General features: G+C 35.1%; 3 protein-coding genes across 3 annotated transcripts; 1 reads left to right on the top strand and 2 right to left on the bottom strand.

The window, feature by feature from the left end:
• Positions 1-226: 226 nt before the first annotated feature.
• HELRODRAFT_179053 (hypothetical protein) lies at positions 227-1,495 on the bottom strand (the record flags this gene model as incomplete). Its single annotated transcript, XM_009027901.1, has 2 exons — positions 227-413; positions 1,290-1,495. The coding sequence occupies 2 exons, from the start codon at positions 1,493-1,495 to the stop codon at positions 227-229; spliced, it is 393 nt and encodes a 130-aa protein (XP_009026149.1).
• A 1,971-nt stretch (positions 1,496-3,466) lies between these two features.
• HELRODRAFT_179054 (hypothetical protein) lies at positions 3,467-7,245 on the bottom strand (the record flags this gene model as incomplete). The annotated part of the gene is made up of 3 exons (XM_009027902.1): positions 3,467-3,547; positions 4,140-4,303; positions 7,185-7,245. The coding sequence occupies 3 exons, from the start codon at positions 7,243-7,245 to the stop codon at positions 3,467-3,469; spliced, it is 306 nt and encodes a 101-aa protein (XP_009026150.1).
• Positions 7,246-8,583: 1,338 nt separating this feature from the next.
• HELRODRAFT_86390 (hypothetical protein) lies at positions 8,584-8,841 on the top strand (the record flags this gene model as incomplete). The annotated part of the gene is made up of 1 exon (XM_009027798.1): positions 8,584-8,841. One exon carries the CDS (start codon positions 8,584-8,586, stop codon positions 8,839-8,841), a length of 258 nt encoding a protein of 85 aa, XP_009026046.1.
• Positions 8,842-15,000: the final 6,159 nt, after the last annotated feature.

Below are 15,000 nucleotides of genomic sequence, written 5' to 3' on the forward strand. Positions count from 1 at the left end.
ACATATATATATATATATATATATATATATATATATATATATATATATATATATATATATATATATATATATATATATATGACAATCAAAGTGCAAGTGTGTTGCAAATTTAGCGAACTCAAAATAGAATAGAGGAACTTGTTGACTTGCAGCATTACACCAGGCCTAATTGATCCTGCACGAAGTCACCATCTTCACCCTCATCATCCTCATTTTTATTACTTTTTTACGCCCCATCACCATTTTTAGCCATTTCATTGTCGTCATCTTCCTCATTTTCATCATCTTCGTAATTTTTGTCCTTATCTCTTTCATCCACTTGATGAATGTGCAGTAGCAATGAATCTTTTGTAGACATCGACTTCCTCGTCAATGTCGTTATTACTGTCTTTGCCAACCCATATTTTACAACACTTGAACAAAAGTTTAACGAAATATTTTCGCCATTACAACAGTAGAAGATCAATAGATTATTATTTATAGTAGTACATTGTCGACGTGTTTAATATTTTCCTGACATCTTTACGGCATTCCGTTGAATTGTTCTGCTGGCACCGACACAATAGACACCACTTCTGCGCTGACATTATACATTATAAACATCACACACACGCAATGCCGTCAGCTCCGACATCTTACTTAGAGTTGCACATGTAAATGCACGCAAGCAAGCCAAGCTACATCATGCATCATACATGCATCAGAGTACATGCACGTATACATGACACTACATCTTCCATAAATCTTAGCAGTATGGCATCACTCAATTTTTGTGTGATGATTGTGTTGCATCAAATTTCGCATGCGGCTGACAGTCGTTCCAGCAGCGACAGTCTCCAACTCGTTCTTGGAGTTGAATGTCGGTGCTTTTTGACGTCTTTCTATCAATTTGTTTGTTTACTGGTCCTCCTAGCAAAAATCCTTTTTTGAATCTTTCATCCTTTGTGTCGTTCTCATGTCTTTCCTTCCGAACCCGAACCGCAATAGCGCAAACTTGAACCTGCTAGTATAAAAAACAACCTCTCTTATGTACATACATAAAAAATTTTTCTTAAGCAATTAAGTTAAAAGTTGAAAAATTTTCCTTGTGTTGATCATGTTTCAATGACCCAACACCGCAGTCTAACCAACTTGCAATGACGCTAAGTTTGAAGCTGGGCGAAATTATTTTCTTAAACACTACCCTTCTATTGCTTATAGGTAATTTCACACGAGAAACACGTTAGAAACACTGGAAACATGTAAAGTAAGAAGATCAACAACTTCTAATAATAAAGTTTTGAACATACATGGACTTCTGCAGGCTTTTTGCAGATTTGAGAAAACCACCGGCCAAATCTTTCTCGAAAGTACAGACCAATAACTTCCTGCTGAGTGTTGTTGTGACTGCTTCAGTTCGGAAGTCAGTGATATTATAAAACGCTGGCGAGAACGCAAACATTCTTTCCGTGGTGAAACGCCCTATGTTCTTCCCTTCAAGAGTGAACTGCTTCATTATTTTTTAACGTTTAATTCATTGCTTCTTTATTGATTCGATGTAATAAATACTTAAATGCATGCACCAACAATATTTCGATAAATAGGATAAACAATATGCTAACGAGGTGCTGTGATGAATGTTGTACATCTTTAAAGGCATACATACATCATGCACTTCATAATTTTCGTGCATTCCATTCGTGTATTGAAAATAGAAATAAAAGCCTGCAGAAGCTTGACTGATTGGCTTCTTTTTTCAACAAAAGCTTATTATAAGCATAACTATTTTTCCCGAAAATCATTTTTAGATTGTTTTTAACATTTGTTTTGAGGGATTTTATTAAACATTTCAGTGTAGATAACCATCCGCACTATAATGTTTGTTGACAAAATTAATTTAATCTCATTGAATATGTCTGTGTGTTGTGGGTGTGTGTTGTGTGTTCAATGCAAATTACGGTGCGATGTAATTTAGAATGAAAAATTTAGTCTGGTATAAGGAGCAGTATTGTAACAAAAGAGATTCAGCGTAGTGACGTGAAAAAACAGTTTTGTAAATGTTAGCAGGGTGAAAGCCGCATCTTTTTATTTTCAGTTGCTATTGTTATTGCCACTTTAAACTTCTAGCAAGTTCTCATTTCAATCATTTTCGTAAATTATCATATTAATGTTTTGTTTTGTTTCTGTAAAGTTTCACATCTATTTCTCATTAACAGAAATGAACATTGCAATCAATTAATGACTATTGCTTATTAATACCCCTTACACAATTATTTATTTTATTTTTTAAACTTTTTATTGCGTTTTCTGGCTGATACAAATAGAAAGTTCTTTGCTGAAATACTGTGTCAAAATGTCATTGAGACGTCAAAGTAATTTGGCACGATAGTGTCCTTTGTAGGATTTCAACCATATTATTTCCACAATTCTCCACATCTCTGACTGCATCTAGCACGATCCAACGGTTCTTGTTGTGTCGCATGTTTGTTGATGTCTTGTTGTCTCGTTTTTTTGTTCTTTATTATGCAGCTCTAAAATGAGCAGACATTTTTTTTACATATCATGCCGTGTGTTCGAGTGCGTAAAACTCTTGATGTTTCTTACAAGTTTCACAGTCTAGGCTGAATTTTTGATTCTAGCATATCTCTTTATAATTTTAGTTACTCTTACATATTCTGTAGTTTACCTTCTGAGCCACCCCCAAAGGCCGTAACATCCACTCCACACCACATGATGTACGTACACATTTTGTATGCACGAAACTGCATCGCACCAACACGTCTGGTGAGTTTGAGTTTCGGGCAGTGTTCAAATTGAGGCAGGTCTCATCGCGCGATAACAAAGACGCGAGACAGGCACATCGACTGTCTAAAAAGCTATTTTGCCGTTTTGTTTTGTGGATGTTTCGCCGTCCATCACGTAGGATTGCACATCAATAAATACAATTTGAAGTTACATAGTGACAAGGATGAATGTGCTGAAAATTGAATTTATAACGGGGCGACGATGGTGTAGGTAATGATAACATTTGCCTTTGTACCACAGTTGTCTTCTTTTCCTCCACCTAACCTCAATAGTGTTCATCATAATCTATCTCTATGTCTTTCTTCAATTATCGCTTGGTCTGACTCTATGTGTCTTAAACTTTATCCTTCTAAGTTTGAATTAATATGTTTTAATAAATCTAAACCCTAACCCTATTACTATTTCTCCTATTATCTTACCTGATTTGAAAACTCTTGATGTTTCTCACAAGTTTCGTAGTCTAGTTTCGTAATCTTTGATTCTAGTATGTCTCTTTCTTCTCAGATTAACAGTGTTGCTAAAAGTTTTTATTTTCTACTACGTGGAATAGAAAAATTTTTGCCTTTTCTTGACGATCCTACTCTTCTTCTTGTTACTTCGTTAGTCTTATCTATCATTTATTATTGTAACTCGCTCTACTACGGTCTTCCTGATTCTACACTCTATCTTTTAAGTAAAGCTTTTAACTCTGCTGTTTGTCTGGTTGTTCGTGCCCCTTTCTTTTCTCATATATCTCCATATCTTGTTTTCTTGCACTGGCTGCCTATAAAATAGAGAATAATTTTTATACTTTGCACATTTACGTTTAAGTCTCAATCTAAATTATTTCCTAAGTACTTTTCAGATATATTAATTGAACCCAAACGTTCCGGTTTACGATCGTCTTCTCGTTCTCACCTCTTCTTAACTCGTGTTAAACACTCTTTTGCTAAATTTGCCTTTGCTTTTTGGTCCTTTTCTCTGGAACTCTCTACCTACTTCTCTGACTACTTCTCCATCACTTACGAAGTTCAGAGCGGATCTCAAGACCCATCTGTTTGCAAAATTTACGGAGGAGCGTTGTTGACTATATGATGAAAAAGATGAATAAAATAAAAAATTTATAAAATATTAAAAAACTGGTATGCAAATTTAATTAGATTGAAATTTTGAAGATAATTCCCAAAACGTGATGCTGCTGGTGTTGATGATTATGGTGTGAGAGAAAGATTATTATGAATGAAGTTAAAAGTTAAACGATGGTGCATTCAATTTCTCTCAAGCCACCCAACTCTACTCTTAAAAATCAAACTCAGCGCATGCGCAGGTAACGCTTCAACGTGCAAACTTTAAACATCCCATGCCATACCACCAACCATTTTAACCCTTTTTTTTATCCTACCCAATTCAACTCCATCCCGTTTTATCTGACCTCCTTCTTTCACGCCCTCTTTTTTCACCCTTTTGTATTCCACCCCACCCCATTCCATCCCTCCCTCCCACCCTTCTCTACCTCTCCACCCCGCCCAGCCCTCCTCATCTAAATTTTTTTTTAATTAAAATTTTATGCACGACTACCATATTTCAATCAATGTCCGTTGTTTCGTCACCTGTTCTAGCGTCAGTTTCAAGCCATCACTATCTGGACAGCTACCACCATCGCCAACAACTCATCATGCTGTTCCTGATAATGATGATGGTAATAATAATAATGATGATGATGATTATGATCATATCATCATCAACAACACCAACAACAACAACATTATCATTGTGTCATCATTAACATCATCATTATCAATGTCATCATCATCATCATCGTCTTCTCCATCACCAACGTCATCCTCCTCCTCCTGCTCATTATCATCATTATCTTTTCCATCATCAATATTTGTCCTTTTCATCACCATAATCATCATCATCATCACCAACGGTTTCATTTAATTCTTCAATGTCGTATTCACCATCATGATGGTCATTCTCCCAATCGTCGACACCTATGCAGTTTATTTCCATCATCATCATCATCGTCGTCATCGTCATCATCATTATCATCACCTTCCTCCACTTCGTTACGTAATTATCACATCTTCATCATCTTCATCGTCGTCATCGTCATCATCGTCGCCATCGTCGTCGTCATCATCACCATCATCATCACTTCTCATTACGAACTCGTAAATTTTCTACGTGGGTTTCTCACGGGACGGCCAGTACGAGAACTTATCCATCCGTCCATCCATCCCTGGTCGGTGTTGATTGGGATTGAGAGGCTCATGATGATGATGGCGGTGAAGTTGACGGTGTTGTTGATGATGATGATGACGGCGATGACGATGATGAAAATGTTGATAATAGTTTTTATGACGACGATGATGATGATGATGATGAGGTTGTCGAAAAGGTTGACTATAATACAGTGAAGGAAAAAAATAATGATAAATGTAGAGGATGATGATGATGATGATGATGATGACGTTGTAATTGTTGAAGAAGATGATGATGTGATTATAACTATAATGTTGAGGTTGATGAGAATGATGATGATATTTTAGCATATTTCTGTTGGTGATGATGTTAAAGGACATTAATGATGACGATGATGATGATGATGGGGGTTGTTGTTGACGATGGTGATGATGACGATGATGGTGGTGTTGTTGTTGTTGATGATGATGTTAAAGGACAATAATGATGATGAGTATTATGGTGTTGTTGTTGACGATGATGTTGTTGTTGATGATAATGACGACGACGACGATGATGATGGTGTTGTTGTTGTTGATGATGATGATGCAGATGGCGTGGAACTGGAATGATTAAGATGGAGGAGGAATAATGACGGGAAGAAGGAAAATGAATTCGGATGGATAGGATTGCAATGATGACGCTCGACCGCAGAAGTTGTCTGTGATGTGTGGCTGACCAACCGACGCTCTTTGGGACGGGCTGTTAACTAAACGGTTCTAAGCAGGTAAATAAGTTATTCCTCAACATTCATTGCATCAGCTGTCTGTTGCATCAGCTGTCTGTTGTATCAGCTGTTTGTTGTATCAGCTGTTTGTTGTATCAGCTGTTTGTTGTATCAACTGTTTGTATCATCATTAGCTGTTTGTTGTACCAGCTGTTTTGCATCAGCTGTTTGTTGCATCAACTGTTTGTATCATCATTAGCTGTTTGTTGTACCAGCTGTTTGTTGTATCAACTGTTTGTTGTATCAGCTGTTTGGTACATCGGCTGTTTGTTACATAAGCTTTTTGTAACATCAACTGTTTGTGACACTAACTGTTGTTCATTTATTTTATCATTAGTTCATTCAATTGCTTATTCATTCAATTATTGTTTCACTACCCATCAATCCATTCATTCGTTCATTTTTTCATTTATTTGTTGGTATTTTCGCTCATTAGTTAGTTAATATATTCATTTATTTATTGATCTATTTATCATCTCTTCATTCATTCATTCATTTACCCACTCACTCACACACACACTCACTCACTCACTAATTAATGTTCATTTGTCAGACAGTTCATTTTTCCAGCGTTCATACATCAGCAAATCAAATTAAATGGATGAAGACACATCACCACACATCGAAACGCAACACGCACACACCACATACATCACATACATCGCACTCACTCACCATGCCACGCCACATGTGTGTTCGTACGTAGAAGAGACCCACACAATCTATCTAATTAAATAAAATCAGCTTACTGATAAGAATGAAAATGAAGAACAATTATAATATTTTACAAAATAATCGAAGCAAAAATATAAAAGAATTAATCAATAAGAGTTATCAAAGTCGTAAAAATAAAATAATTGACATCCTATTTAAAAGAAATAAAAATGTATAAAAAACACAAATTCAATTAAAAGATAAGAACGAGGCTGTTGAGATGCGAAGAAAAATAAGATGCAGAATAGTTGATGATGGCTTGGAGATAACTCGCTTGGCTGCTAAAACAGTTTATTTAATTTGTTAATTAATTAATTAATTTATTTATTATTTTATCAATTAATTAATTGGATCACCATATTTTTTCAATTCTCATTTAAATGCTAAATTCACCATATTTCTCTCTCTCTCTCTCTCTCTATATATATATATATATATATACATATATATATACATATATATATATATATATATATATATATATATATATATATATATATATACTGTGTCTCTATTTTGTTGATTCTTTGTTTGTTTAAAGCGAATACTTAACGATGATTTAACTAGCTATTCGCCCAGTTCAAATGGATTACCGTACTTGTTGTATAAAAGATTTCCCACCAAAAAATTATTTTTATATGAACTATTGGTCAAATTCTAGAACTGCAGCATCGTTCATGAAAACTGGCAAATTGCTGAGGGAGTTTTTATTTCGTAAGAGATTCAACCTCACTTTCGCAGTATCGTGTCATCTTTTTGTTGGATGTGGAAGGTAAATTATTTTTGGCTGTCATTGCCGCCCAAATGAATGTGTTTGTAAAGAAAAACAAATATGTAGATACATTTTTTTAAACTATTTTATTTCATAAAAAAATGAAATTCCGTGCATCCTTAGTAATTAATGCTATATTCTAGGTGCCCTCAAAATTTTTCTTCAAGTCCATAATATCGAATTTTTTGAATCAATAGTTTGTGATCAACTGAATCAAATGCTTCCGAAAAATCAACCGAGACAGCCAAAGCATTAAATTGATTAAGTTAAATTAGACATCGAGTTGATATCATTGGATATCATTGGTAAAGTTCAACGGCACATCCTCAGTTGATAATTATTTTCTAAATCTAAATTGGTTACTACTAAGAACATCAAAGTTGTTTATATAAGCATCCAATTTATGTTTGAAATGTTTTCATTATTTTGAGAGACAGTAAACAATACTAATTGGCCTATAATTTGAAATTTCTCACTTGGAACCAGATTTGTGGACTGGAATGACTTTGATATTTTAAGAGCATTAGGAATAAAACCTTGGTCGTTATCAGCAGCCACAGTTATTTTTAAAGTTGTAAAAATATAAATTGAAATTGGTTGATTCAAATTTTGTGTGTGCCAAAGACAAGATTGAACCTCCGAGCTCTGCTGTCGCTGGGCCTCGGTTGTGAAATTGCTTTCCAAACAGTTTGTGCAGTGCTGATTTTACTCTAAGTCAACTTAAGAGACAAAATAATTAGTAAATAAATAAACATTCTGCTCAGCTCTTAATAGCATTTAATATATTGTTATAACCGTGCTACCGAATGCACTAGATTCTAGCGTATTCTAGAATGTTCTAGTGACTGGAACATTCTAGAGTATGCTAGAATCGGACCATCGAAAAGAATATAGAAACGACGCTTGCGAAGAGTATAAAAGCGCACGTCGCAAGAAGGTTAGTGATATTCGTGATTAGTGATATTCGTGATTAGTGATATTCGTGATTAGTGATATTCGTGATTAGTGAAATTCGTGATTTTGTGAATAGCGATTCGGTGAGATATTTAAAGCGATATTTGATTTGTTTGTTGACGTTGTCATAGCGATAGATTTTGAACGATTTAAAAGTTAATTGTTGCGTTAGTTTGAATTTACTGGAAATAAACGATTAGTTGATTTCTTCTGTAAATAAAGTTTAATAACTAATAATAGTTGATTTCTTCTGTAAATAAAGTTTAATAACTGTTTGGAATATTTTATTCAATCGAGGATTTGAACCCGTCGCATCGTAAATCGGTTACGACAGCGAGTATTATAACATTGGTGTCAGAAGTGGGATCTTCGACCAGCGAATTACTACTCGTAGAAAAAGAACACGATGTCAAAACTGTGTGGTTTGAACGTAGTTCAGCTACGAGAAGAACTACAGAAACGAAGCCTTGTCACAAGTGGCAACAAAGAAGTACTAGTAGCACGTCTGAGAGAAGCTCTTATTGACGAAGGTAAGAACCCAGACGAATTCAAGTTTGATGGTGCTGACGAAGACAATGAAATTAGCACAGGCACGTTTACAACCGCTAAAATGATGGAACTTCTGCTTAGTATGTCAACTGAAATAAAACAACAGTCCGAATGACAGACAGAAGAGTTAAAACAACAGATCAAAGAACAGTCCGAACGACAGACAGAAGAGTTAAAACAACAGATCAAGGAACAGTTCGAACGACAGACAGAGGAGTTAAAACACGTAAAATTGGAAGTGGCAGAACAGATTAAAGAACAGTCAACAAGAATAGAAATGATCGAGCAGAAATTTGATCGTCAGACCGTTGAGGTAGATCACAAGATAGACAAATTGAAGCGAGAATTGGAGCAATCCAAAAAAATGGCCATGCCGTTAGATCACGCATCCGGAAAAACTTTGAAGGTACCAGCATTTGACGGAGAGATGTCCTGGAACGTTTATAAAACCCAATTCGAAGCAGCGGCAACTAGTAACTGTTGGAACGGAAAAGAACGAGCAACAGCACTGATACTGGCCCTGCGAGGTTCAGCGGCAGAGGTTTTTCAGACGATTCCGGCGGAGAACCACTTCAACTATGAAATTCTGGTTAGCGCGTTGGATTTACGTTATGGTGAAAAACACATGAAACAGATTTATCGGTCTCAGCTTAGAAACAGAACGCAACGATCTGGTGAATCCATTCAGCAGCTGGCACAAGATATCGAACGGTTGACATTGCTGTCGTATCCGACATCAGACCCCGAGCATAGAGACGAAACTGCCCTGGATATGTTTATCAAAGCCCTTCGTGATTCGGAACTCAAGCAATCCCTTCTCTTGTCAGATAAACGAAAACTCAAAGATGCCGTTGCGCACAGTCTCACTTTTGAATCGGCAAAGCAAGCATCAAAAAATGACGTACGTTTACGCCAAGTACATGAAGAATGCTCTTGCCAGAAGATGGTTGTGAAACGCGAACCCCAACAGCATGGTGTACCCCAATGGTGCAATCTACGTCGTGATTGTAAACCGCCTAAAAGATAACTACTGCCGAAATTGCGCGACAAGATGGCGCAAAAGAAGAGAAGATGATCCTGTATCACGATCGGCCCCTTCTAACCAGAAGGTGGTTGTGAAACGCGAACCCCAACAGCATGGTGTACCCCAATGCTGGATTTGTGGTGAAAAAGGCCATCTACGTCGTGATTGTAAACACCACCTAAAAGATAACTACTGCCGAAATTGCGCGACACGATGGCGCAAAAGAAGAGAAGATGATCCTGTATCACGATCGGCCCCTTCTAACGAAAATGCCTGGTAGAAGCGAACAAAAATGGTCTTATTCCTGTCAGAATAATGAATACCGCTAAACACACTATTAAAATTAAAAAAGGCGAAGAAATAGATAATTGCCAATCAATAAATTTGGTGAAATCATTAGATGTGGAGCAACAGGAAAAGGTTCTACCAACTGACAAAGGTAGACTCAAAGAACTTACCAAAAATCTACTGGAAGAGACCGTCTAAAAGCCGAGGCGTTGATTGCTGTTTTTACAGAATACGTGGATAATCTTCGACAGCGATTAAACCATATCCACCGTTACGTACGCCTTAAAATTATGAAAAACACGGAGGCGGCCAAAACCAGATTCGACTTGAAGCAGTGGCGGTTCTGCTGTCGACGAGTTAGTTTGGCTGTACAACCCACAGCGAAAAAAAGGACGTTCTCCAAAGCTCCAGCGAGGGTGGGAAGGACCTTATCAAGTCATCACCCGCTTGAATGACGTCGTCTACCGTATTCAGGAATATCGGAAGCCGAGAGCAAGAATGAAGATCGTTCATTTGAATAGACTGGCTCCGTACCATGCGGACACCGGAACGAAAGCTCCCGAACAGAACTAAGAAGGGGGTAATGTTATAACCGTGCTACCGAATGCACTAGATTCTAGCGTATTCTAGAATGTTCTAGTGACTGGAGCATTCTAGAGTATGCTAGAATCGGACCATCGAGAAGAATCTAGAAACGACGCTTGCGAAGAGTATAAAAGCGCACGTCGCAAGAAGATTAGTGATATTCGTGATTAGTGATATTCGTGATTAGTGAAATTCGTGATTTTGTGAATAGCGATTCGGTGAGATATTTAAAGCGATATTTGATTTGTTTGTTGACGTTGTCATAGCGATAGATTTTGAACGATTTAAAAGTTAATTGTTGCGTTAGTTTGAATTTACTGGAAATAAACGATTAGTTGATTTCTTCTGTAAATAAAGTTTAATAACTAATAATAGTTGATTTCTTCTGTAAATAAAGTTTAATAACTGTTTGGAATATTTTATTCAATCGAGGATTTGAACCCGTCGCATCGTAAATCGGTTACGACAGCGAGTATTATAACAATATTGAAGCGCCTGTGACGAATTTTTTCAAACGGGCGCTGTATAAATGCAATGAATAATATATATATAATAACACACACACACACACACACACACACACACACACACACACACACATATATATATATATATATATATATATACAATTTCTTTACTTAAGTATCTTATTTATCAAATGATATATGGCCACGAAGAAAACTCACTTAAAAGGAGGACAGCACATCCGCACCAAACAGAAGCTATGAAACATGACAAAATGGTCTTATATTTTATATGGAATAAAATGAAAACTAACAAGTAGACTAATAATATATGCCAATAACATTGAAGATAAAAATGTTTGTAGTTGGACGAAAAGACATAATGTTATTAAAAAAAATTTTAACTTTTCATTTGAAAGATTTTTAATGCACGGTATCTTTTAATTTATTTATTAACGTTTTGAATAAAAAAATTAATTAAATTTAAACCGTTTTCAATTCAATCAACTACTGCGTGTACTAACACCAACCTAAAAATGCGTACTGAATTTATGATCGCATTTACGCTGAGTGCATACGCCTCAAATGAACCATTTATAGCATTTTTAGGTCCCGAGTACACTAATTGAATAATTAGTTGATTGATTTACTAATCATCTATTCAATCATCACGTCGTTAATTTCAAAATTCATTAATTCATTTACATCCATGCATCTAATTATCCACTTACTCATCCATCCATTTTTTAACATTTATAGCCAGCCATTAATCCATTTATCCATCTATTCACTTTTTATCCATCCATCCGTCCGTCCGTCCATCCATCCATCCATCCATCTATCCGTCCGTCCGTCCATCGATCCATCCATCCATCCATCCATCCATCCATCCATCCAGTCATTCATCCACCTTTTCATCCGTTCATTCATTCATGCTTACCTCTAATTATATATTCATTCATTTACACTCCATCATCAACAAGCGCCTACATATTCATTTATTCAGGATTTCATTTTCATATTTCATTAGGGATTGTGTTTGGTGGGAGCTGCTGACGAGGCGTGGTGGTCGGACGGATGGTGGTGATGGACAGAAAAAATGGATGATGATTGTGCTGAACAGAAACCTAAGTGAGTATGGAAAATAATAAAAATACGGTCATTCACTGGTAATTATATCAAGTAACGTTTTCGGTATGTGTGATGATGAGGAGAGCATGCACAATGATGGGGTGTGTATGTTTAAGGATGTTGTCGACAAAATAACGGTCTGAAATGATGATATAAAGGATGATAACAATGATAATGAGGACGTTTACTACGTTGTCAAATTATTTTTTTAAACATCTCAGTAGACAAACAAGTACCAATAAATTAAAATTTAAACTCCATGTTTTAAAATGTCTGCACTGTAAGATAAGAATCATTCCCAACCGGTAAAATGAAAATGAAGAACAATCATCAAATGCATTCATGATTGTAATATGCATCTTTTGAACCATCATTCATGCTTGTTTATAATTTAATTCCATAGTACCTCAAAACAATTTTGAGGTACGACACACAAATAAACAACCAAACTATGAGACACAAAAGTTTTTATGCACGCGCGAGATTAAATATTGTTTGTTCTTCACCAATCAGCTTTCAAGAACCTTACCTACCTCGCCGCGAATCAAACATTCTGCATGAAAGAGACTGTACAACAGTCAACGTACATCAACTGCGCGCCGTACACGCATCTTTCAATGAACGCAACAACTCCCTGCGTTTTGTAACACGTTGCAAATGTTCCCACGCTAAGTGGATGATATGATGATATGCTCTCCTTCATTTTTTATTCTTCATTTTTATAATTATTTCAAATTATTTTCACACACACACATTCAATTTATTTTATCATGCACTGCACGAGTTTTGGCCGACTTGTTATGTAACTGCCTGCCAATGTTGCATATATAAAACGTGAACAGAATTTTGATGTTCAACGCGAACAAACAAAATTTTACTGTTCAACGCTAATAGCATTTTATTGTTAATTGTTCATCAACATGAACGAACAAAATTTTATTGTTCAAAATCAAAACACAATATTTTATTGATCAACGTGAACGAGCAAATTTTCGTAAGTGCACTAAAAACTTAGGTGGGATTTGTCAGAAGAAGCAGTTGGGCAATGTTCTTTGTAATAAGACTGCTCGGACATCATGGCATAATTGTTTTTTAAGAGGATATTTTATAGGAGAGACTGTTTCTCAGGGGAGTATGGTGTTTTTTTGAGAAAATGTTTTTAAAAAAGATGTTCTTCAAAAGAGGATGTTTTTTAAGAAATGATATTGTTAAAGGAGAATGTTTTTAAAGAAAAATGATTTAAAGGAGGGTCTTCTAAAGAAATGATGTTTTTAAGGGAGGGTGTTTTCATAGGAGGATGTTTTTTAAGAGAGGATGGTTTTAAGTGTAGATGTTTCTTTAAAAAAAATGTTTTCAAGGAAGTGCGGTTTTAAAGGAGAATGTTTTTTAAGGGAGGATGTTTCAAAGGGAAAGATGTTTTTTTAAGAAAAGATGTTTTTATGGGAGAATGTTTTTAATAGAGGGTGTTTGTTAAAAAGAGACGTGTTTAAAGAAGTGCGTTGTTAAAAAGTGATGTTTTTAAAGGGAAGGTGTTTTCAAAGGAGGATTTTTTTAGGGAGAATGTTATTAAGGAATGATGTTTTTTTTAAGAAAGGATGTTTGTAAAAGAAGAGGTTTTCAAAAAAGATGCTTTTAAGAAAGGATGCTTTTTAAGGAAGGGTGTTTTTAGGGGAGGATGTTTTTTTAAGAGAGGATATTTTTAAGGAAGGATGTTTTTTAAAGGGGGGTGTTTTATAAGGGAGGATGTTTTTTAAGGGAAGGTGATTTTAGGGGAGGATGTTTTTTTAAGAGAGGATATTTTTAAGGAAGGATGTTTTTTAAAGGCGGGTGTTTTTTAAGGGATGATGTTTTTTAAAGGTGGGTGTTTTTAATGGAGGATGTTTCTTAAGAGAAGATGTTTCTTAAGAGAAAATGTTTTTAAAGGAAGGTCCAATTATATTTTTAAGGTCTTATTTTATATTTTATATTATATTTCTAGTATATTTCTAAAGATGGAAGTTTATTAAAAAAGGATGTTTTCAATGGAAAATGTTTTTAAGAAAGGATGTTTTTAAAAAAGGATGTTGGTAAAGGAAAAAAGGTTTAGAGGGAGGATGTCTTTTAGGAAATGTTTTTTTAAAGGCGGCTACTTTTAATGATCAGATGTTTTATAAGAAAAAGTGTTTCTCAAAGGAAAATGATGTTTGTATAGGGAGGATATTTTTCAAGGGATAATTTTTTTTTAATTTTTAACGGAAGAATTTTTTGAAACAGGATGTTTTTTAAGGAAGAAAGTTTTTGGAAGTACACATTTTAAGGGAAGATGTTTTGTAAGGAAGATGTTTTTAAGGAGAATTTTTTTTAAGGAAAAATGTTTTTAAAATAAAGATGTTTTTAAGTGGATGTTTTTAAGAAAAGATGTTTTTTAAAAAGAATTTTTATGGTGAGTTGTCTTTAAAAGGGAATTAATTTTATTGAGAATAATTTTTAAAGAAAATGTTTTTTAGGAAGGATGCTTTTAAAGAAGGATGATTTTAAGGAAGGATGTTTTCAAAGGAGAATAATATAACTGTTGTTAGACTGCTTCACTTCTTTTGGTTGTTTTTTTTATTTACGTAGTTATTATTATTTGTTGTGGCTTTTGAGTTGTCGTTTTTTGGTTCATTGATTGTGTTTTTGTTGTGATTATGCTAATATTTTGAATAGTATGAATTACGGAAATAAACCTTCTAATAAGTTTGTATGCAACTCGGTCAAATGTTGCTTTAGCATGCTAACGGAAATTTTTTAACTGTTCATTATT

This window comes from Helobdella robusta, assembly GCF_000326865.2.
Source record: "Helobdella robusta unplaced genomic scaffold HELROscaffold_51, whole genome shotgun sequence".
NCBI lineage: Eukaryota > Metazoa > Annelida > Clitellata > Rhynchobdellida > Glossiphoniidae > Helobdella > Helobdella robusta.